The sequence below is a fragment of the Lethenteron reissneri genome, unplaced genomic scaffold, assembly GCF_015708825.2.
Source record: "Lethenteron reissneri isolate LAM-NWPU_2019-01 unplaced genomic scaffold, ASM1570882v1 scaffold_1640, whole genome shotgun sequence".
Classification (NCBI taxonomy): domain Eukaryota; kingdom Metazoa; phylum Chordata; class Hyperoartia; order Petromyzontiformes; family Petromyzontidae; genus Lethenteron; species Lethenteron reissneri.
The window spans coordinates 4,019,471-4,044,220 of NW_026891378.1; the positions used below are offsets into that span (position 1 = coordinate 4,019,471).

Below are 24,750 nucleotides of genomic sequence, written 5' to 3' on the forward strand. Positions count from 1 at the left end.
CCTGAGCAACAGCTAGAGACTGCGTGGGCTATAGCTAGATACTGCCGGAGCTAGAGGCAGACTGCCGGAGCTACAGGCAGAGATTGCCTGAGCTACAGCAAGAAGCTGCCTGAGCTACAGCCAGAGACTGCCTGAGCTCCAGCCAGCGCCCGTCTCTGAGCAAAGCCACAGGGCCATGGCGAGTGCGGCTCCAAGTAATAGCGAGGTTCCAGGGGAGTTGACCTGCCCCATCTGCCTGGACGCCTTCCGCTGCCCCTGCACGCTGGGATGCGGCCACTCGTTCTGCCTCGAGTGCCTGGAAGGCACCTGGCATGCGGCAGAGTCCTTCTCCTGCCCACAGTGCCGAGTGACTTTTCCTCGGAGGCCCAAGCTGAACAAGAGCGTGACGCTCACTAACCTCATCGAGCAGCTGCGAGTGGCTGAGCCCATGGCTGCCGATTCTGCTGCTTCTGCTGTTTGCTGCGATCATTGCAGGAAGCCCGCAGTGATGACTTGCCTCAAGTGTGAGACGTCGTTCTGTATGACCCACGTCGCGCCCCACCGGAAGTTGGCAAAGTTTAGTGACCACGTCCTGGTGTCGCCCGGTGTGAACCTGGAGAATCGACGGTGCGTGGAACACGGAGAGGAGTACCTCTTCTACTGCGTTAACGATGGACGCCTCGTCTGCAGGGACTGCACCGTCACTGTGGATCATCGAGGGCATGAGCTCGTCACTCTGAAGATGGAGCACGACAAACGAAAGGTGAGGAGAAAGTTATCACAGTCACCGAGTAGTACCCACGATACAGCAGCATAAGCTGATGAACTCTGTCATTGGCTGTCAACAGCACCATCTAATTATAACGAAACCACAGCGAGTGGCTCAGAGCCATTTTAAAGTGGATTTAATATTTTTCATAGGACATGGACAACACTCCACATAAATGCAGTGTTCCCACGTGTCCCTTTGAGTCTCAGTGTCTCCAAGTGTGCCCATATGTCCCGCTGAGTCTCAGTGTTCCACGTGTGCCCATGTGTTCCTCTGAGTCTCAGTGTCCCCCTGTTCATGAGTTATCCCCATGTCCTGTGATGTGTCAAGAGCAGGTGCGCTTAACAATACCTCTTTAAACTTAATCCAATAATGTATATGTTAGAGTTAAAGTCGGGTTACTCCTGGATAGTATGTTAAGTAACAATTTATATACAGTAGAACCTCGGAGATCGAACAAATCGGTGTTCGAACGATATTTCGGAACATTTTTTGCCCCAGAAACCGACCGAAAATTCGGAGGTCGAACGGGCAATCGCGACTTGAAAGAACCTGTATGGCCGAGACGCGTATGGCCAGCGTCATGATGCATGCCCAGACAAAGGTTTTACCGCATGAGAGGCTAAGTTAACGCGTAGTTCTCACCCAGATAAGGCAGTAGCCAACTGAGTGAGACATCTTTTTAATGATAATGCAATGTCATTTTGAAACATCCTAAAACGGAGGCAGAAACAAACCTCTTTAAATTAGTTTTTAGTCAGAAAGAGCTCAAGTGACTCACAGTTAGTGGCAGAAAAGAAGCACAAAAGAGAAAGAACCCCATAAGGGCAGTTACCGGACGTTATTATGGAAGGGGACTTCCCTTCCAAATGTAGAGGTGATACGCGCTGGGATTAAGGATCGTATGCACAGTGCGTGATGATTGGCTGTGTAGGTGGTGACGCGCGCTGACGGTGGAGGATCAGGGGTCAGCGCGGGGTCGTGGGTTACGGGGTACCGATTGGCTGTGGGCGGGTGACGCGCTGAGAGGGAGTGATCAGGTGGCAGCGCAGTGTGATTGGTGGAGTAAGGTTAACACGCGCTGGGGAAAGCGGATCGTAGAGAGAGTGCGTCGTGATTGGTTCAGTAAGGAACGACGCTCACGTCGACGCCGCATCAGCTCCGTCTCTCGTGAGCAGAGGCTATAAAAGGGGATGCACACAGGCGTAAGGGCAGTGTGTAACCAGCGAAGAATGAAGACGGGGATGAAGACCTAGAGCCCTGCGGTACCTAGCCCCGCTGTCCTAAGGGGACCGGGACTCTGTGTAACCCAGAGGCGAGTGTAGTGGGTGTAGCCATAGGTCTACACGAGCCGAATGTACTGTGTGTAGCCAGGGCATAGGGCTTACACGAGTCGAGTGTATTGTGTAGCCAGAGGCATAGGGCTTACACGAGTCGAGTGTATTGTGTAGCCAGAGGCATAGGGCTTACACGAGTCGAGTATATTGTGTGTAGCCAGAGGCATAGGGTCTACACGAGTCAAGTGTATCGGGTGTAGCCAGAGGCCTAGAGCTTACACGAGATTAGTGGAGTGTGTCGTCGGAAGAAGAAAGACCACACGTTGTATTGTGATACCTAAAGGATTTAATAAAAGTGTGTTACCCGTCAAGAAGTTCCTGCCGTCAATTCCAATACTTCAACTGGCGTCAGAAGTGAAACGGTCCTCCAAGCATGGATACAAGGAAGAACCGTCGGACCCACGGGATTGACCACGAGGACAACCTCGACGACGCGGGCCAGCGGGCATCAGGGGGTGAGGAAGAGGAAGCTGCCCACGGGGCAGGATCCACCGACGGCGCCGGACGAGCGACGGGGGACTGACACCGTGCTTCGCGAGGCACACTCCCGTCTGGCGGAGCTGCTGCTCGCCGCCGCGTCCATCTTGGCGGAGATCAGCTCGCCCTGCAGATTCCCGCCAAAACGATTTGGCGATTCCCGCCATTTCTTCCGCTCCAACTTTTGGCGGGAACGGCCATCACCACGTGGCAGCGGTTCTCCATGCGCGGGCGCTGACGTCACCAACGCGCGCGGCGGACCGCCATCACACACCCGCCACTGGGGCCGCCATCTTACACACCGACGGGGGGGCAGAGAGGAAGCACGAGGAGGAGGACGACTTTATCTTTCAGCAGCGCCTTCCCACGTTGTCAGCATTCAAGGCGGAAGGCGGGGATTGGAGCCAATTTCAGCGCAGATTTTTGGCGCATCAGGAGATGTCCGCCTGGTCCGGCGCTACGGCACTGCGGGCACTGCCTGCCATGCTGGACGACAACGCGCTCGCGGCCTTCACGTCCGCACGCAGGTCGGACCGCTCCACGCTCAAGGATGCGCTGGCTCTCATGGCAAAAGTCTACGGTCCTCCCTCGGCGTGCCGCCATCATTTCTACGCAAGACGGAAGGCGGACACGGAGACCGTGCTCGCCTACCGCACGGCGTTGCTCGCTCTCGCTGACGCCGCGTTCCCTCGTATGGACGAGGAGGGCCAAGATGCGATGGTTTTGGAGCAGCTGCTCAAGTTGGCGCAGGACCTGGGGGTCCCCATCAACACGGCCGACGAGACCGATATTTCTTCATTACGGGTCGCCACGAGCATGCAAGCGCACGAGGTCCTTCAACGAAAGCAGGGGGTCGTCTGCAACGCTGCCGTGGCCTCAACTCCGGGTCCGGTTGACACCGTGCCCCAAGTCGTCAGCCCACGAGAGGACGCGTTCATCGCGGGACGAGCGGGGGACTGGAGGTCGGGGGGTCGTTCGCCTCTGCGAGCGGCCCGCAAGCTGGAGCAACCGAGATCTCCGACTACTGTCATCACCTGCTATAACTGCGGCCTTCGTGGCCACGTGGCCTCCGGTTGCCGCGCCCCACATCAGCGCGCCATGGGACCTTGGCTGGACGACGACCAAGGCCCCAAGTCATCACTGCAAACCCCGGCAAGTCGCGGCACCTCACATGCTTGGCCCGCATACTCGACACGTATGGGTCGTCGCGTTGCGACGAGGGAGAGCCGAGTAGAGTTCGGGGATTCGGTTCGGAGAGGGGGGTTCGGCCGGGACCGGGGAGACATTAAATGGTCGGAATTGGGGCACAGAATAGTGGCTGCCTCAGCGGGTTCGTCCGTCGTTACCGGATCGATTGATGGGGTCGAGGTCAGGGTGTTAGTGGACACGGGGGCATCGGCGACTATTATTTCGGATCTCATTTATAATATTCTCCCGGTACAATGTCGTCCGCTTCTTCCGGTGGATGTGCCATTTTACGCCGCTAACGGGGGATCGTTGGGCATTATCGGTCAGATTAGGGCGTCCATTTGCATTGGTGATATCAAATTGTCGGGACCCGTTTTCGTTTCATCTTCCCTGGCGGTTCCTTGCCTATTGGGCACTGATTTTTTGGCGAAAATGCCCATCAAAATTCTCATTGATCAGCGTTGCATTGAACTACCATCGGGTCGCCGTATTTCATTTTTGACGAGCCCTAATGTAATTCGGACGGCGTGCGCTACCATTCAGGCATTAGCAACACAGACCGTGCACGTGCCCCCGGGTTCACAAATGTTGATTCCCCTCCGGTTACGGAAGCCATGGGGGAAGGAGGCCTCGGAACAGGCCATGCTTTTGGGTCCTTCTAATAGGGCTGTTGGAGGTCTCGATTTATCGGTGGCTCACACTTTGGTTGGGGCAGACAGGGATCCGTTTGTCATGGTTTTAAACGCTGGGGCGCGGCCGGCCGTCATTCAGCAGGGCACCGTGCTGGCTCACGCGGCACGGGTCCCTGCGGAGGAGAGGCTGGTTGCGCAGGCTGATCCGAGCCCCACGAATAGCGTACCATCAAAGGAGGACCTAGATTGGATTGATATGCTGTGCGCGGACTCTGACGATTTGTCAGCGGGACAGTTGGGTGCGTTGCGCGGGTTGCTGATTGAATTTTCGGATGTCTTCAGTAAACATAAGTATGATATCGGATGCACGGACCTGCTACGCCACCACATTGAAACGGGCGATGCGGCGCCGGTCAGGCAAAATCCCTTCCGACTGAGTCCGGCTGAGAAGGAACATGTTCAGTCGGCAGTTAACGATATGCTGGAAGCCGACATTATTTCGCCCTCTTCCAGTCCTTGGGGAGCACCTATTGTGCTCGTTAAAAAGCAGGACGGGTCCCTGCGATTTTGCGTCGATTTCCGCCGCCTGAATAAGATCTCGGTGGCCGACGCGTATCCGCTCCCCAGGATGGACGAGTCTCTCGACGCATTGTCCGGTGCGCGATACTTTTCGACTCTTGATTTATTGTCCGGATTTTGGCAGTTGCCACTCGACGAGGAGTCTAAGCCTAAGACTGCATTCCGGACTCCAGGGGGCCTGTTTCAGTTCAACCGGTTACCCATGGGACTTCACTCCTCTCCTGCGACGTTTCAGCGTCTTATGGAATTGGTTTTGTCGGGCTTGCAGTGGGAGACGTGCCTCATTTACCTTGACGATGTCATTGTTTTCGGTAAAACGTTCGAAGAACACCTCCAGCGATTGAGAGGGGTGTTCTTGCGAATGCGATCGGCTAAATTAAAGTTTAAACCGGCCAAATGCCATCTTTTTCGTAAATCCGTGAGGTACTTGGGTCACATTGTCGACTCTTCGGGGATTTCTACCGATCCTGCGAAGACGGACTGTGTCAGTTCGTGGCCGACGCCCACGTCAGTGTCAGACGTGCGCAGTTTCATCGGTTTTGCTTCGTATTATCGCCGATTCGTTGAGCACTTCGCCACCATTGCAAAGCCCTTGCACGCTTTAACGGCAAAAGGAGTGAAGTTCCGGTGGGGACCGGAGGAGGAGGCTGCATTCTGCTCCCTCCGGGACGCCTTGGTAAGGGCCCCACCCTTGCGCTATCCGGACTTTGAGAGTCCCTTCTTGCTAGACACGGATGCTAGCAACACGGGCATTGGGGGAGTGCTGTCCCAAGTCGTTGGAGGGGTCGAACGGGTGGTCGCCTATGGTAGCAGGGTGTTGTCGCCGGCAGAGCAGCGCTACTGCGTCACCCGTCGTGAACTACTTGCCATTGTTTTTTTTGTACAACAATTCAGGCCATATCTCTATGGTCGTCATTTCACGGTCCGGACGGACCATGCGGCGCTCCAGTATTCATTACGGGTTGCCCAGCCCTCGGGCCAATTGTCGCGGTGGTTGGAAGTCCTCCAGGACTATCAGTTCACGACTACGTACCGTAAAGGGTTGCGACACACGAATGCCGATGCCCTGTCGCGGTTGTTGCCTTGTCACAAATGTGCGTGCTTATCGGGATCGGCGCGCTGTAAACCTCCGGTTACGGAAGGTAGGGAGGCGTTGGTTGCGACCGCGAGCACACCAATTGGGGATGGTCCCGCTACCCCAGGGGGTCAGGACTCGCTGCTCTCACTGTCGTTGATCGAGTGGGGCCGTCTCCAAATGGCGGACAGCTCCCTGCTGGCATTGCGCCGAAAGACGGAGGGTTCCGAAGGTAGCCACGACCGAACTGGCTCCTACGAGCTTAAGCAGGGCCTGTTGATGAGATGGGACAGTTTGTCCCGGCGGCATGCGATTGTGGTGCCTTCTGCTGTGAGGGGGAAGGTTGTCTTGGCCGCACACGAACGCCTCTTGCATTTGGGAGTTAACAAAACGCTTGCCCTGCTTCAGCGTGACTATTATTGGCCGGGAATGGGGGGTGACGTGGTGAATATTCTGAAGGGTTGTGTTGAGTGCGCCAGACGGAAACCACCGCCCGTGGCAGCTAATCCACCGCTGCAATCTATTCAGGTCTCGCGCACTAACGAGCTCGTTGCACTCGATATTCTGGGGCCCTTTCCGGTCACGCCTAGGGGTAATAAGTACCTGTTGGTGGGGGTCGAATATTTTACCCGGTGGCCTATGGCGTGGCCACTCGCCAACCAGTCGGCGGCGGCTGTGACGGACGCCTTTGTCCAGGGCTACGTCCTGGACAAGGGGGCTCCCGAACGCTTGCTGACTGACCAAGGGAAAAATTTTTCGAGTAAATTACTGCAGGAGGTGTGCGACCTGTTGGGTACCAAAAAGGTGCGTACCTCCCCGTACCACCCGCAGACGGACGGGATGGTGGAGAGGCTTAACAGGACATTGACCTCTATGCTGTGCCAGCAGGTGTGTGAGTCGCATGTTGATTGGGACCTGCAGGTCCCTGGGGTCCTTGCCGCGTATAGAATGGCCCCCCATGCAGCTACGGGGTTTTCCCCGTTTTTTCTAATGTACGGTCGGGAAGCCGACCCGCCCATGGAAACGCAGCTGGGTCTGCCCGCACCACGAACTAATTCTAAATTGGCAGAGCATATTAAATATAATATTCATAAACTGACAGAGGCAAGGGAGGCCGCACGGCTTAATTCGCGGGCTCGCCAAATTGCGAACGAGCGGTTGCGGGCACGGAAGGTGTCCGTGCACAATTGGGAACCAGGTGACAAGGCCTGGCTGCATTGCCCTCAGGCACCTTTGGCCACGTCGCCTAAATTGTTGAAGCCGTGGCGGGGACCCGTGGAGGTCGTGCGGGTTGCACGCCCCCAGTGCGTTCAGATAAAATGGGGGAAACGCCGTTGGTACGTCCACCCCTCCCGACTGAAACCGTTCTCGCCTCCGTATGGCCTCCCCTTGTGTCGTGAGGGCCGAGCATGTGACGTGACCGACGACCCTGAGGGGGAATTGTCCTTGCCTGCTCCTCACATGTCTCCGCCTGACCCGCTCCCAGGTGTCTCGGAACTGACTGCTGCCGACCACCGGCGGCCGGATCTTCACGGCGGGGCCGGTCCTTCCAGGCCCGATCCGTGCCGTCTAGAGCTGCCGGAGACACCGGACGGTCGCCAACGTCCCGTTCCATACGACGGACCGGCCAGACGGACTCGCGCTAGGTCGCGCTACTTTGTGTAACCTACCACGTGCGGAGTCGAGGCAGCCGGAGCGCCTCGGCACTGCGTGGGTCACAGTGACACTTGGCGCGTTCGTTTTACGGTGTTCGCTTTCATTGTGTTGTTCGTCGGGCTGTATATTGCTTCGTATTTAAGGTTGTGTTATGTTGTTGTTGTTGTGTTACGGGGCACACTGGGATGTGGAGTTCTTTATTACTGCGTTGCGTTATGTTGTGTTGTAGGTTAACAGCCGGGCCGGCTGCAAGCTATGTGGGAGGGGGTGATGTAGAGGTGATACGCGCTGGGATTAAGGATCGTATGCACAGTGCGTGATGATTGGCTGTGTAGGTGGTGACGCGCGCTGACGGTGGAGGATCAGGGGTCAGCGCGGGGTCGTGGGTTACGGGGTACCGATTGGCTGTGGGCGGGTGACGCGCTGAGAGGGAGTGATCAGGTGGCAGCGCAGTGTGATTGGTGGAGTAAGGTTAACACGCGCTGGGGAAAGCGGATCGTAGAGAGAGTGCGTCGTGATTGGTTCAGTAAGGAACGACGCTCACGTCGACGCCGCATCAGCTCCGTCTCTCGTGAGCAGAGGCTATAAAAGGGGATGCACACAGGCGTAAGGGCAGTGTGTAACCAGCGAAGAATGAAGACGGGGATGAAGACCTAGAGCCCTGCGGTACCTAGCCCCGCTGTCCTAAGGGGACCGGGACTCTGTGTAACCCAGAGGCGAGTGTAGTGGGTGTAGCCATAGGTCTACACGAGCCGAATGTACTGTGTGTAGCCAGGGCATAGGGCTTACACGAGTCGAGTGTATTGTGTAGCCAGAGGCATAGGGCTTACACGAGTCGAGTGTATTGTGTAGCCAGAGGCATAGGGCTTACACGAGTCGAGTATATTGTGTGTAGCCAGAGGCATAGGGTCTACACGAGTCAAGTGTATCGGGTGTAGCCAGAGGCCTAGAGCTTACACGAGATTAGTGGAGTGTGTCGTCGGAAGAAGAAAGACCACACGTTGTATTGTGATACCTAAAGGATTTAATAAAAGTGTGTTACCCGTCAAGAAGTTCCTGCCGTCAATTCCAATACTTCACAAACAATAACACCACCACCTCCTCCTCCTCACCACCTTCCACTCAAGCCATCCATTCTCCTAACTACAGGTAAAGTAAAGTTCAATGTTCATTTATTTCATTTATTCCATATATGTATTTATTTATCCCATTTATTGTGTTTCTTGTTTTTTTTATGATTTTTATGCATGTAATTACTGTAAACTTCGTGTTAAAATGCTTTATAATGAGAGATTTCTTGTGTCTGGAACTAATTAATGTCATTTACATGAATTCTTATGGGGAAAATTAATTCGGTGTTCGAACAAATCGGTGTTCGAAAGGCCTTCTGGAACGAATTAAGTTCGATCTCCGGGGTACCACTGTATCTTATTAAAAGAAAGTACCCAGCTTTGTCTGCAGGAAAATGTTATTTCAAAACTTGTCTTCTCTTAAAAAAAAACATATACATACACAAATACTAAGCTATTGTGAAAGCCCAGCGTTCCGTTTGTCTGTTCATTTGTCCATCAACGAAATTATAAGAGGCTTGCAGAAGTCCTGAATCAAAAAGTAATAGTAAATGCGGTGTAGATAGCTGATCTAATAGGTTTCTGACAATTGTCGACCACCCCCCCCCTAGCCAATTTTTATTTTGTAGTCATATATACCTACACACCCTCATACAATAGAGTCAGCAGTATCTAGTGACTCTATAGTAGTACCAACTGACTCTAAAGTAGCATCTAGTGATTCTATAGTAGTGTAGTGACTTAACTCGGAGACGCTAAGACTTGGAGGTACTTATTTTATTTAAATGAATGATTACGTAGCCATGCAAAAACGCATCAGCAATGGAAGCGGCCGATTGATCGGGCAATGGCCAGGCCATCGGCCACTGAGAGAAATATTCCACCCCTACCAGGATAAATTATCCCCTCTCTGCATGACCGAGAAAAGTCCCAGAATGTCGAGCGCGACCAACTAGTTAATCTGGGACACTGAAATGGACTGCAACGGAGGCTGGGACTTCCTTAGCAGCAGCTTTCTGCACGCACAGTCCATACAGCCCTTGACCAAGTGGTACATGTCACTCGACATTCCCGGCCAATAAAAGTCGCTCTGCAACATCAACAACGTCTTCCGTACCCCGAGATGTAACATTTTATCCTCGTGCACCACCCACGTCAATCTGCCCCGCATCAAGAGGCCGTCATGAAGAAACGATTGCGGGGCATCCGTAGGAGTAGACTCTTTATGCCCCAACTCAGCGCGACTCTGCAACGCCATTTGCAACCGCCCCCACTCGGCACTCGTGAGATTGAAAGTGCTGTCCCCCGGCGCGACCACCTTGGCAGGCTCCCCCTCATTGAGCACCGTTATGATGGCCAGAGACCCCGCCACCGGAGGTGTACATCGACCCGCGCCCGACAAACACGCACAACCCACCCCCGGGGGCAGGTGGGACAACACGTCAGCGTTACAATGCCGCACCCCTTTATGGTATGTCACTCAGAACAAATGCTCCTGAAGTATTTCCAGCCCTACGTGAGAGCTGGCCGGAAGGTTGGTCTACTCGCAGGGAGTACTGAAGGGCCACGTGATCCATGCGAACAACAAAATCCCTGCCATAGAGATAAGGCCTGTACTGTTGTACAAAGTACACCATGGCCAAGAATTCCCTGTGGGTGACACCGTACCGCTGTTCTGCGGTGGACAAGACGCGGCTGCCATATGCAACTACCCTCTCCACTCCATTCTTAACATGGGACAGGACAGCTCCTATGCCTGTGTCACTCGCGTCTTTGTCCAGAACAGACGGCAGGCTGCCATTTTGTCAGGGTCCATGGCTATCCCGGATGTGCTAACAATATGGCCCAAATACCGGACAGATGTTTGTGAGAGGTGGTACTTTTTGCGGTTTTAATTTAAGATTGGCCACCAACACTCTGACAAACATCGACCATAAATGCAGCAAGTGCTCTTTGAACGTGCGTCCGAACACGATGACATCATCCAGATAAATGAGGCACGAATCCCATCACAGACCTGCAAAAACCAATTACTTCAGCCTTTGAAACTTAGCTGGAGCCGAATGCAGCCCCATAGGAAGGCATTTAAATTGGAACACCCCTTTTGGCGTCCAGAACCCGGTCTTAGGTTTGGATTTCTAGTCCAGGGGCGGCTGCCAGAACCCTGATAAGAAATCAAACGTAGAGAAAAACTGGGCACCAGGCAACGCATCCAGGGAATTGTCCATCTGAGGGAGTGGATATGCATCTGCCATGGAAATTTGATTCAGTTTCCGGAAATCTATGCAAAAGCACAGGCTCTCTTCCCTTCTTTTTAACCAATACAATGGGAGCACCCCACGGGCTGGTAGAGGGAGAGATAATGTCCGCGGCCAACATCTCGCCAACTGCCTGCCGGACATGGTCCTTCTCTTAGGGGCTCATCCTATATGAACTCTGTCTTATCGGGGCTGCGTTCCCCATGTTGATGCAGTGCTGCAGTAACGAAGTGCGGCCAATGTCAAATTTTCCCTTGCTAAAAATATCCGCAAACTCTTGCAATAGAGCACCCAACTCTTCCCATTGTTCTTGGGTCGAATCGGAATTTTCGGAGCACAATTTGTGAATCTGTCTCGTCCGACTTGCCTCCCCCTTCCACCACGCCAACGACTTCTGTTGCAGCTGTGTCAGTCTCCTCACAATGTGCAGCAGTTGCATGGGCCAACACTGTGCCAGTTTGGACCACAGCTGCCCAAAGCCCAACATTTTGCACCTGTGAAAAGGGCTCTTGGTACGTTCTGACAATAGTCTGAGCGCCCAACAACTTGAGACCCCGAGTCGCTATTTTAGACCGGGTTAAGAGGACCCCCTCCTTTGGATTCGCCAATTCCAGATGCTTCCTGAGCCATAAGGGCACCAGTATCTGTGCACCTGGTGGAACCGTAACAGATTCCTTCGCCAGGGCCTGGACCGTGGCATTAGCCACTGCCAGCCTAGTAGGGGATTGCAGAAATGCCAATCGCTGTCCCGATGGCATTTCAATGCACCCTTGGTCAATAAGGCAGGGCACAGCCAACGACTTGGAGACCAATACCAGCCCAGTTTCCCCTATCCGAACCCTCGCCACTGTCTGTCCCAGAATCCCCAAACTTCCACCGACTCTATAGTAGTAACTACTGACTATACAGTCAAATCTAGTGACGACAGTAGTATCTACCTACTACTATAGTAGTGTAGTGACATCGCGGTATGTAACTGTGTAGTGCCGGCCCTAGAGAGGCACGCTGTGCGGTGTATTGACATCGCAGATACCACTCCGGTGTGGGTGTAGTACCGGCCCTAGAGGGGCTCGGTCAGTGCTGATTGATAGCGCTGGATGGCATCATGCTTGGTGTGCAAAGCCGGCCATAGGGCAAAAAGGGTAACTGAAGGCCATGGCACACTCGTTGACCCGAGAAGACACGTGACGGGTTAAGTCTACAAAGGGGCCGCAAGTGGGGGCTTAGGGGTGATCACGTGGTCGGGGTCCAGATGCTGCTCGAGGATTCTGGAAGGTGGTCGTGGCCAAGGGCAGAGCCAGCCATGCCACAGAGAATATAAGCCGGGTCCCCCAGAGGGGCTGGGATTGTTCATCTTGAAGGAACCTTCGTCTATGTCTACGTTCAACCGAGTCTCCAACACGTGGACCTGGACCCGAGCTGTGGTCCTGGTCCGTAGTAGATAGTTATGTTGTAATTAGTGTAGTTAACCTGGTGGTCACCACCATAGGTTGTCATTCTGTTAAGGGGCAGTTACTCTGTTGGTGTTAAATACGTGTTGCCTCGAATAGTATGACTGAAACTCAGTTGCGCTCGCAACAGTAGAATTCACGTACTCTACAGTCATAACTACTGACTCTATAGTAGTAGTTACTGACTCTACAGTATTATCTACAAACTCTATAGTACTTCTATAGCCAATGCCTATAGTAGTAACTACTAACTCTATAGGAGTATCTGATGACTGTATAGCAGTATCTGCTGACTCTATAGTCGTATCTACTAAATCAGTAGCAGTAAATACTGACTGTAGTGGTATCTACTGACTGTAGTAGTATTTAATGACCTTATAGTAGTAACTACCGACTCTATAGTAGTAACTACTGACTCTACAGTAGTATCTAATGCCTGTAGTAGTATCTACCGACTCTATAGTAGTGTAATGACATCGCTGGATGCCACCATGTTGTAGGTGTTGTACCAGCCCTAGAGGGGCATGGTGTGCGCTACATAAAAGCGCTGGATGGCACCAGGCCATAAGTGCAGTGCTGGCCCTACAGGACAGGGTGTGTGGGTGCCGACCGAAGGATAAGGTTGTGCTAGGCCATGGCACTCTGGTTGACCCGGGAGGATACGTGACCGGTTAAGTTGATGGAGGGGCCCCAAGAGGGGGGGGTCACATGATTGAGACCCAGATCCTTCCCGAGGATTCTGGAAGTTGGGCGTGGTGGAGCCAGCCACGCCACAGAGAATATAAGCCAGGTCTCGAGAGGGACCAGGGTTCTTCATCCCGGCAAAGAAACCCTTTGTCCCAGGCGTAGTCAGCGGACTCAACAGAAGTATCTGCCCACTCTACAGCAGTAACATTTGACTCTACAAAAGTATATATTGACTCTATAGTAGTTTAATAAAAGACTCCGTCAGGCACTGCTGGTCTCCGCTTGTCTTTTATTCAGGTTCTTCTCCGCACCCCGCTGGTCTCCTTCTCGGACCAGCGTCATCTCGCGCGCGCCCCACGCACGCTCCCCTCTCGCGTGCCACGCACGCTCCTCCGTTAGCTCCTTTACTCCCGCACTCCGCACACCGCTGGCCGACGGCGTGCTGAGGTCCTTCGGCCACGTGGCTGATGGTGCGGATCTCTCTCTTACCACCCAACGTGGCTCAGACTCTTAACTTCCCCGACTGCCCCGATCTCTTCCGGGCTTCCACTTATATCCATTCCCCCAACGTGACCCTGACTCCCCCCCTTCCCGATCGTCAGATCCAGCCTTCCCATACTACCCCACTGGCTCCGCCCCCATTCACCTCGCCTCCCATTGGAGCCGAGGTAAACGGTGGCCCCTCCCACACGCCCCGCAGACCAGGCTCCGCCCCCCAATACCCCGGGCCGTGTGATTGGACCAGAGCTCAGCAGCAACCCCATTTACGCTCGCATTACAGTGGTATTTCCTGAGTTTACAGTAGTATCTACCGACTCTACAGTAGTATTTGCTGACTCTATAGTAGTATATATTGACTGTTCAGTAGTAGCTACTGAGATTACATTAATAACTACTGACTGCAGTAGTTATCACTGTAGCGATTGTATATCCAACCTCCTGGCGTTCTGACAAACGAACATTCAGGGCTACGTTTTAGGGAATGCTGCATGCGTTTTTTAGTGCTTGGACCCCGAGTGAATATTAACCATTGGGAACTTGCAGAAGGAGTTGCCGTAAAGCAATGACGTGGGTGGAAGTTTATGGCAAAACAATCCCCATGATGGATACAAAGTGGATAGGCTCTATCCAGCAGTGGATTGACAAAGGCTGGATTTTCCTTTTATTTCAAGAAGAAATATATTTAAATCATATACGATCTTAAAATTGTATCTTAACTAGGAAAATGAACGTTGTATTAGCAAGTTTACCATGTAAAATTATGGGGGGAACAATACACGTACCATGACAGTGAATCTCCAATGGTAATGAATGTACGTGAAGTGAACCTGTGCAGTGCAGAGTGAGTGGGTCCTGGACTCAAGCTCCGTGATCTCGGAGCCCAGCTCCCGGAGGCATTCAGTGCAGCACTCTCTCCCCCGGCCTCCATGACTGCACGGGGCCGCTGTTGCCTGGAGCTGGGACCGGCAGTGGAAGGGTTCAAGTGGAGTGGGGGTGAGAGGGGGCCCTTAGAGAGTGAGTGCAGTCTCCCCTGGTGACCTCTCTCACAGAAACAAGTGGGAGATGAGACGCGGGCGGTGGAGGAGAAGAGAAGGGAGGCAGAGGAGTCCGTGAAGCAGATGGAGGCCGCTCGCAGGGACGTGCAGGTACCGCGTCTGGGCCAGACACTGTCACACCACCCTGAATAGGGTTTGTGATGGATGGACAACCCCATTCATTAACGTGGACTTGCATTGGTTTTGAACACACCGTGGGACTAAAGACACAACGGTCAATCCGCCTCAATGCTCAGACGAGCAAAGAGGTGGCTCTCATCTCCAATAAGGAATTGATTAATTGGTGGAAATAAAAAATTCCCACATCTGCATACAACTTACCACTTCAACATCCGTTAGTAATATTGGTCAGATGAGGTAGTAAATACCTCTTATCCAATACTCTGGTGACAAATTTGGTGGATCACACATAGACTGTTGTACACCATAATACTGAAACCAGTTCTGGATTTTGGTTGGCCAGATGGCAGTATAGCAAGTGGGTTCATGATCCCCTATTTTCATTTATACATCTGTGGTGGGTTTGTTCTCACAATCAAAACACTAATTTAAAGAGGAATTGGCCTATCGTCCCATTTCAATATTTTATTGAAAAGAGACTCATTGAGGATGTATTTTATGAAGGTAAATTACAGATGTCCATTTGCTTCATGCGAAGGTAAACAAGCGCGCTTCCTTATTGCCTTGCGCAATGAGAATGGCACAGACGCTAAATGTACTCAGGATGGTCTTTGATTTCAATGCCTCACAGCCCCCTCCCGTTATGGCGAATTGTGTTGTAGTGAAAATGCACAGCGGCATTATCGGATGCAGAGGAAGAAGGAGGCTTCAGTGCTGCAGACTCGTATCACTGTCTGCACACCTTCACAGTTGCACTCGAGTCACACCGACCTGAATGTCATTTCACGAAGAATCAGACATATTTAATGAACAGAGGTGGCATTTCTTTATCTTTGCAGGGGTCCACGACAGATGAAAAGGCCTCAATTTCAGTCAGATTCGCCCGCACGAGAGCAGCGTTGGATGCGGAGGAGAAGGCGGCTTTAGAGCAAGCGGAGCAGAAAGGGCGCGAGCAGCTGTCCCAGATTGAGAACAAGATTGCTCACTACCAGCGCGAGATCAGCGAGCTCCAGGCAGCAGCCACTCGCCTGGAGGCCCTAGCACAGGAAAGGGACTCGCTCGCGTTCCTGCAGGTGAGCCATGAGTCTCCCGTTTTGCTATTGGTACAGAGCCCTCTCACCAGCAGCAGGAGAGGGAGGCTCCTGAATGAGAGTTTGCATCCACTGGGCTTGAGAATACAGCACCATTCATGGATTCGCATCACAGCTCCAGTGGCTTCCATTTGGAAGGCCAGCTCAAATTTTCTCAGTTAAATGAATTAGCTCTCCCATCCTTCAGATTCCCATTGAGTTTCTTTAATGGTGAATATGAACTAAAGAGTATTGGAATTTCACTTATAAAATAAACCATAAAACAACAATGTACACGGTATTCATGATTGTCATCAGCCATAATCTATCCACTTATTGTTTAAGGCGTCCCTAAGCCATTGCCACATCCCATGATGCCTCGATGCAACAATCCACTAGCACCTGTTCACGAGCCGATTTCATCTCCGCTTCTTACTTCGTGTACCTCCACTTTGATGCGCGACCTTCATTGTTCATATTAGGGATGCCAAAATATACACGGTCTCATACACTTATTAATTATATCATTGTGTCTTGAACATCACTTCTACAAGACCTGCCATGTGTGCATTTGTAACACCAGAAATTACCAGTCCTAAATTACTCTCAACACAGATCAATATCAACCGGTCTCACTCTGAAATATTTGCCCTGCAAATCAGTGTTGGTCTTCATGGGGGCGGCGAGATGATAACTACCTCGCCTGGTATGCCGGAGGTCGTGGATTTCATCCCCAACCTGACTTCCTTATATATTTGGAGATTTCATGTCTCCCTCCATGGTCACATGTATTTTTCTCCAGGTCCTTCAGTTTTTCACTCCACATTTGAAAACGTGCGTTTAGAGTATTGGGCTGCTATACATTTCCACGTGATTAACCACTCCGTTGAGCTATCATTTGTGGCCAGGTCGCTTCTGAAAAAGAGCTACATAGCTCCGTGGGCCTTACCTGGAAAAATAAAAATACTAGTTTTTAGTTGACTATCAAGCGGTCTCACTCTGAAACATTTTCCCCATAAGTCAGTATTGTGATCATAGGGTCATAAGCCAAGACTCTGGGGTTTATATTCAACTGTGTTGCAGTGGAAACTCCACTGATCACATGGGATTGGAGGTAGAATCACAGTAACACATCTCTCTCTCTCTCCCACAGGGGCACCTGGAGGAGACGCGCAGGTACAGACGACTATCATTCACGACTCGACACACGACAACATGGGACTGAGTGTGGGGCGCAGACAGTGAGACACTGGCTGTGTGGGGATGCTGTGTGTGGTGATGCTGTGTGTGATGGTGCTATATGTGATGATGCTATGTGTGGTAATAGTAATGCTGTGTGGTGATGATGCTGTGTGTAGTAATAGTAATTCTGTGTGGTGATGCTGTAATTGTGAGATGAGTGATGATGCTTTGTTTGATGAGTGCCTGTGAGATGGAGCTGTGATGATCCAGTGAGTGACGATGCTCTATTTGAGACAGCAGCCATGTCTGCTCTGCTTTCACAGGACAGGGAGGGTTACATCAGCTCCACCCTCAGCTCCCAGCCAAGAGGACATTGCCTCACTTAAAGTCCTGGAGACAACTGCAGTCAAACGCTTGTGTGAGTTCTTCAGTGTGAATCATGTGTGATGGGGCCATCTTGACAATAAATGATCCCCGTGTGTGTGCACGAGGTCGACTTAGCCTCAAATAATTGCCTGGAGTTTTATAAACATCACCACTAGGGAGAAATATGGCAGGCGTAGTGCTGACCACCCACCCCTCGTGTGTCATGTCAACCTTCAACGGTGCTGATTTGCCCCCACAGTCTGCAAAGGCTACACGGGGGATATTTATCTGTTTACATCCTGGAACCTCATGTGGTGTGTAAACAAAATCGCCACTATTGAAACAAAGGTGGTCGGGCGTGGTGCTGGCCACCTACCTCGTGTGCCATGCCAGTCTTCATAGAGAAACACGGACAGCACTTGTCCCAATTGTCTGTGAAGGCTACACAAAGGATCTCGGTCTTTGTTCACATACCATTCCTGGACCCTACTGAACAGAACCATGAGACTCAGTGTGGTGTTCTTGGGTAAATAATCGGCATTACGAGTCAGAGGTAATTAGGATGTTGAGATGGAGTGTGTGCCTGTGAATGTATCTGTGCATTTGTGCATGGGGGGAGCGGTGCATCGTGGTTAGCACACTGCACTACGAACTCAGTTACCCGTGTTTGATTATAATTACCAGCCATGGTTAACATCAATGGCAGGTGATATCTGATCCAGTCCTGGGCCTCTGCTAGGCAGTTTCATCCTCAAATGAGTTCCTGATGCTGGTTTTATGGTCATAATGATGGTGATTGTGGTCGTGATGAAGATGTTGGTAATGATGCTAATGTTAGTGATAATGTGAGTGATGAGAATGGTAATGGGTTTGGTGATGGTGTTGGTCGTGGTGATGGCAGTGATGGTCGTGGTGATGGTAATGATGGTGACATTGGTGATAATATAGGCGGTGATGGTTTTGCTGATGGCGCTGATGGTAGTACTGATATTGGTGATGGTAGTGATGGTGGTCATGATGGTTTTGATGGTCATTGTAATGGTTATAATGATTATGGTCGTGTTGGTGATGTTGGTGATAGTGATGAAGATGGTGGTGATGGGGATAGTTGTGTTGGTAGTGATGATGGTGGTGGTGATTGTTTGCAATGGTGCTAGTGGTGGTGATGGTTGTGATGTTGCTTATTGCGATAGTGATATTGATGTTCGTAGTGTTGATGATGGTGGTGTTTATGTTGTTGTCATTGATATTGATGGCATGGATGCTTGGTGATGGTGAAGATGGTAATGTTGATGGTGAATAATGGTGATGACGGTGTTCTGTAGTGATGTTGTCATCACTGTTGTCACAGATGGACGCTCACCGACTCTGGACACAAACTCGGCTTATGACTACCTCCAGATCTCCTCGAATCTCAGGACGATGACGCTGACCGGTGCCTCCCAGGGTCGCCCCGATCACCCACACCGGTTTTATTGCTTTGCACAAGCCCTGTGCAGTGAGAGCTTCTCGTCGGGCCACCACTACTGGGAGGTGGACGTGGGGGACGCGCGACGGTGTCGTGTTGGAGTCGCGTACGGGACGATCCCACGGAAAGGGAGTGGTGGTGCTGCACAGCTGCTGGGAGGGAGCAACGCATCCTGGTGTTTAGAGAAACGTGACGACAACTTCTCAGTGTTTCATGGTAGAGTGAAGACTGCACTGTCGGTGAGGGGGGCCCCCTCCCCCCGCAGAATCGGGCTTCACCTGCACTGGGAGGGGGGCCTCCTGGCATTTTACCGCGCCGACTCCATGGAGGTGATCCACGACGTTCGGCAGAGATTCTTGCAGCCTCTCTACCCTGGGATGTGTGTGTGGTGTTTTAATGAACCATTGAAGATCGTGGATCTGAGTGATGCATCCTGAGGATGGGGAGAGAGAAACCTAATAAACCGAGACAGAAACCCAATAAACGGAGGAGAGGGGGATGGTGACGAGAGGGTGAAGTGAGAGTGAGGCAAAAGTGAAACGGAAGGTGGAACGGAAGGTGAGGTAAGGTGAGGGGAGGGTGAGGCTATGGGAGGGTGAGGTGAAAATTGACGGAAGGGTGAGGTGAGCGTGGAGGGGGAGAGTGAGGTGAGCATGGGGTGAGGTTCAGGTTGGTGTGCGTGAGCGATGTCACTGGTGCAGTACAAATCGCCGGTGCGGAAGTTTGAGGGATTTGAATGAAATTTGAGTGGGAAATCAGCGCAGCCCCAGAGTCCGTGTGGCCGCTCCTTCACCTGCAGTGCGCGCTCACGTCACCACACCTCCTCATCCCTGTGATTCACCATCATCACCATCATCACCATCATCACCATCATCACCCCATCATCACCGCCATCAACACGGCCCCAATCATAATCACCATAGTCATCACCACCACCATCATCGCCATTATCACCAACAGCATTATCACGATCATGATTACTATCAACACCACCAAAACCATCATAATCACCATCAGCAACATCATCGTCACAATCATCACTATCACCACCATCATCACTATCACTGTCATAACCGCAATCACCATCATCACCAACACCACCACTATCATCACCATCATCATGATCATCTTCATCATTATCATTGCTCCAGTATCATCACTAACATCACCACCAACCCATCATCATTAACATCACTATCATCAATATCACCAACATAATCAACATCATTATCCCCATCATCACCACGACCCCGATCACCACCACCACTATCAACACCAAAAAAACACCATAATCACATCCATCACTATCATCATAAGCATCACTATCATCACAACCACTATCATCATCACCATCACCAACACTGCCGCGATCACCACCACCACCATCATTATAGCAACCATGATCACCATCATCATCATAGTAATCATAATCATTACTATTATTACTATCATCAAAACCACAAAAAACACCATAATCATCACAATAATCACAATCATCATCACCATCATGATCATCAATACAACAATACCCACCATAATCATCACCACCATCACTATCATCACTATCATCACTATCATCACCGTGAAAACCACGATCACCCTCATCACCATTTCACCATTATTACCACCACTACCACCTTCATCACAATCATCACCATCACAATTACTATCACCCCCCCCCCCCCTCCGCAAATCCCTTATCTCCACATGAATCATTAAAGACAATACACACCACGTAACGTTTTACTCATCCCATCATTCGCAGGCACGGCCTTCTGGGAGTGCCTAATTGAAGCGGCATTTGGTTCAACGCAAGCAACACTCTGTGCAGGTTTCGACATTCAGTGTCTCATCAGCAGCAGAGTCAGGCTCGCGTAAAGCAACTTACTTCGCACCGTACGTAGACAACCGTGCAAATCGGAGGTGCAATGCTGGCGAACAGCCTAGATGTTCATAGGCAAGGATCGATTCAGACGTTCAGTGTCTCATCAGCAGCAGAGCCAGGCGTTACTTAAACCAAGGCTCACAAAGTTTTGCCGACTGGTTTCCTGGCCGCCTGCCTGTATGTATGTTAAAATTATATTGCAATGTATGTAACCAACTGGGCTAATCGCAGGTGCGGGGGAAGGACAACAAACTAAACACAAAAATAAGTTCTAAATAAATAGTTTGTAAATTTAGATGATTTAAAAGTGAAGAGCTCCAGTGGCTTCATAATAATGTAAGGAAAGGCGGCTGCAGAAGCAGCACCACTAACAACGCCACACAATACGGTGACCGTTTTTGTTCAATCCTGCAATAGGATTATAACCATTACTGTGCGGAAATGTTCATAAGATTTGATGACTGGATTCCTGGCTGCTTGCCTGGCTTCTTGGCGAGCGGGCGAGCAAGTGATGACGTCACGGCGTGCATCTGCGGGATGACGTCACCACCGCACCCCAAAGCGTTGAATCGGGTTCATGCGTGGTGCTGACGTCACAACCTCCCTCCAAATCTACCATTCACCCCAGAGCGTTCATCCCACGCAAATGAGTGGGATGCGTCATCAAGCTATCATATCATATTCAGATCATCATACTAGCAAACTACATTAGAAAAATTATTTTTTTTTGGTTGGATGGCTGGAGCGATATATGGTGGGACGCAGTGGTGGCTCCTGCAAAATCTCTCAGGGGGGGCAAATGTCTGGATGATTGATAAGGATAAGGTCCACCCATGCAATGGATAAATTAACAGCTTAAGCATGTCAAGGCAACTTCACTTCTTTAATATTAATGAAAAATAAAGTGACTCTTACAATACATCTTGTTTGTTTCTATACTCACTATTAAAACAAACCACTCAAGTTTCTTTTATTAAAGATTCCACTAGGTGGCCACAAATTATATTGTTGGATGAAACGTGCTTACGTATGATGACGTAAGCACGTATGATGACGTAAGCACGTTAGGGCGAGCCCTCCCGGAAGCCATAGAGCAGGGGTCCTCAAACTACGGCCCGCGGGCCACATGCGGCCCGCCGAGGACATTTATCCGGCCCATGGTCACTAATTGGGCTGCGCTTGTGAGCACTAATTGGGCTGCGCTGGTGAGCACTCATTGGGCTGCGGTGGTGGGCACTGATTGGGCTGCGGTGGCGAGCACTGATTTGGCTGCGCTGGTGAGTACTGATTGAGTTGCGGCGGTGGGCACTGATTGAGCTGCGGCGATGGGCACTCATTGGGCTGCGCTGGTGAATTGTTCAATGGGCCAATTGACTGGACTTGCCCCCCAGGCCTAAGGCTGCCAGCCCTCCCCTGGTTGCACTTGACTGGCTCTCCCTCAGCTCCCTCACTTGCCCCTCGGCTCCACTCCCAGTGATATTCCTGTGTGCTGGGGATGTACTGCGATCTGTGAACAAAACTGCAGGTGTAATTAACTTTATAATGGCACACGCACCAGTGTGAGCCTGGGGTAAAAGCGGAGTTCCCCCAATCAGACTGCATTGATGGGCAGTGCAGTCTGTATGTCTCTGTGTGGGCAAAGTTATTGCTGGTATATTGTTTTTGTAGCGCTGTATATATATATTGGTATTTTACTAATATCAATTTTGACTCCCTAGGAAACAATGATGTCAAGAAAGAGAAAAATTGACTCGGAGTGTAGGATATTTAAAGAACAGTGGACTTATGATTACTTTTTCATGCAGTACAAGGAAAGAGCTGTGTGTCTGATATGCCAGAATATAGTGTCTGTGTTCGAAGAATACAATTTACGTCGACACTATGAAACTCAACATAAAGATAAATATGATTGTTTGGTCGGAGAAGTGAGAAAAGATAAAATATTAAAACTGAAAAATGCATTAACAACTCAGAAAAATACTTTTGTGAAGCAGAAGCAGCTAAATATTTCATCACTGCGAGCAAGTTTTCAAGTTGCCAAGCTAATAGCGTGCACTGGCAGACTATTCGTGGAGGGAGAATTTGTTAAAGAATGCCTTCTTTCTGTTGCCAAAGAGATGTGTCCAGAGAAGGCCGATTTATTTAGTACAGTGAGTCTTTCAGGACCTACAATTACACGGAGGATTGAAGAAATGGGAGACAATTTGCATCAGCATTTGCAAAACTCCACAAAAAAACTTTCCTATTTTTCCTTGGCACTCGACGAAAGCAATGATGTTCGTGATTCTGCACAACTTCTAATTTTTATTCGTGGGACGAATGACTATTTCGAAGTCACAGAAGAGCTTGCTGCACTGCAAAGCATCAAAGGAACAACTACAGGAGAGGATCTTTGAAAAGGTTTGCCAAACTGTGAATGGTTTGGAGCTGAATTGGGCTAAACTAGCCAGTGTGACAACGGATGGTGCTCCGAGCATGGTGGGGTCTAAGAAAGGAGTAATTGCTCGCATTAACCAAGAGATGGACAAACATAACCATTCTCATCCAATAGCCATACACTGCCTCATCCACCAACAAGCGCTGTGTAGTAAATCACTGAAGTGGGACTCTGTTATGAAAATTGTGGTATCTTGTGTTAACTTCATTAGAGCTCATGCACTAAACCACAGACAATTTCAGGAATTTCTGTCTGAACTAAATGTTGACTATGAAGATGTTCTGTACTACACAGAAGTCCGTTGGCTGAGTCGAGGTAGAGTTTTGAAACGTTTCTATGACTTACTTCCACAAATTACAGCTTTTCTGCTTTCAAAAAACAAAGAAGTACCAGAGCTCAATGATGCAGAATGGAAATGGCACCTTGCCTTTCTGACAGATGTAACAGAGCTACTCAACAGTTTCAATGTGCAACTTCAAGGAAAGGGGAAGCTCCTCTGTGATATGCAATCACATGTCAAAGCATTTGAAATAAAATTAGGCCTCCTCATCAAACAAGTTAAGGAGGAAAACTTCTGCCATCTCCCCACAACTCAAAATCTGTTAGCGGAAAAACCATTGGTTGCAATTCCCAAACAAAACATGTGTGGATTCACTGGAAACATTGCAAAAGGAGTTCCAATTTAGATTTAAAGAGCTTCATCTCCATGAACAGGGCATACAGCTTTTCCATAACCCATTTTCTATTGACATTGAAAATGTGGATATAATTTACCAAATGGAACTGGCTGAACTGCAGAATTGTGACTCTGAAAGACGCATTAAAGTCAAGCAGCCTTCATAATTTCTATGCATCTCTCCCCTCTGAGACATAGCCTCATCTTAGGAACCATGCACTCAAAATGGCAACCATCTTTGGCAGGACTTATGTCTGTGAACAGACTTTTTCCAGAATGAAACATTTGAAATCTCCAACCAGATCTAGACTAACGGATGCACACTTGCATCACTTGTTACGACTAGCAGTGACAAATATGGAACCGGACATTGACCATCTCATTAGCCAAAAGCAGGCCCATAGTTCCCATTGAAATACAGGCAAGTTTGTTGATTTAACTTTACTTGTTCTTCATTTTAAATATTGTATTTGTTCCCATTTTGTTTCTTCACTTCAAAATAAGATATATGCAGTGTGCATAGGAATTTGTTCATAGTTTTTTTTAACTATAGTCCGGCCCTCCAACGGTCTGAGGGACAGTGAACTGGCCCCCTGTTTAAAAAGTTTGAGGACCCCTGCCATAGAGAATGCATTGCAGCGCCCCCCGGTCGAAAAAAAACATCTTTGAATGTAAGTCTATGGGGCCACTCGGGGCGATTCTCAGCCGGAGTGAAATCGCCCAAAAAGAGGCGGTACTCCACAGAACGTGACATGACGCTGATTGGACTATATCCAGAGGCTGCAGTGACGGCTAGCGTGACTCTGTGGTTGAATGACATTGGTGGTGCGTC

The 24,750-nt window shown here is 50.4% G+C and overlaps 1 protein-coding gene across 2 annotated transcripts; it reads left to right on the forward strand.

Moving 5' to 3' along the window:
* Nucleotides 1-24,750, forward strand: LOC133339112 (E3 ubiquitin/ISG15 ligase TRIM25-like). 2 transcript variants are annotated; one of them, XM_061547235.1, is made up of 6 exons: nucleotides 1-742; nucleotides 14,709-14,804; nucleotides 15,674-15,907; nucleotides 17,058-17,080; nucleotides 17,410-17,504; nucleotides 18,804-19,503. In XM_061547235.1, exons 1-6 carry the CDS (start codon nucleotides 176-178, stop codon nucleotides 19,355-19,357), a joined length of 1,569 nt encoding a protein of 522 aa, XP_061403219.1. In that variant the 5' UTR covers nucleotides 1-175; the 3' UTR covers nucleotides 19,358-19,503. The 2 variants fall into 2 exon arrangements, with proteins under 2 accessions (XP_061403219.1, XP_061403220.1); XM_061547236.1 differs by lacking the exon at nucleotides 14,709-14,804 and having other exon boundaries at nucleotides 18,804-24,750.

Bases quoted from the DNA above. Each gene is read 5' to 3' on its own strand.
- LOC133339112 (XM_061547235.1), top strand. From the start codon at position 176: ATGGCGAGTGCGGCTCCAAGTAATAGCGAGGTTCCAGGGGAGTTGACC. The intron at 14,805-15,673 runs GTACCGCGTCTG...TTATCTTTGCAG, and splicing joins CCGCTCGCAGGGACGTGCAG to GGGTCCACGACAGATGAAAA. The intron at 17,505-18,803 runs GTGAGTTCTTCA...CTGTTGTCACAG, and splicing joins AACTGCAGTCAAACGCTTGT to ATGGACGCTCACCGACTCTG.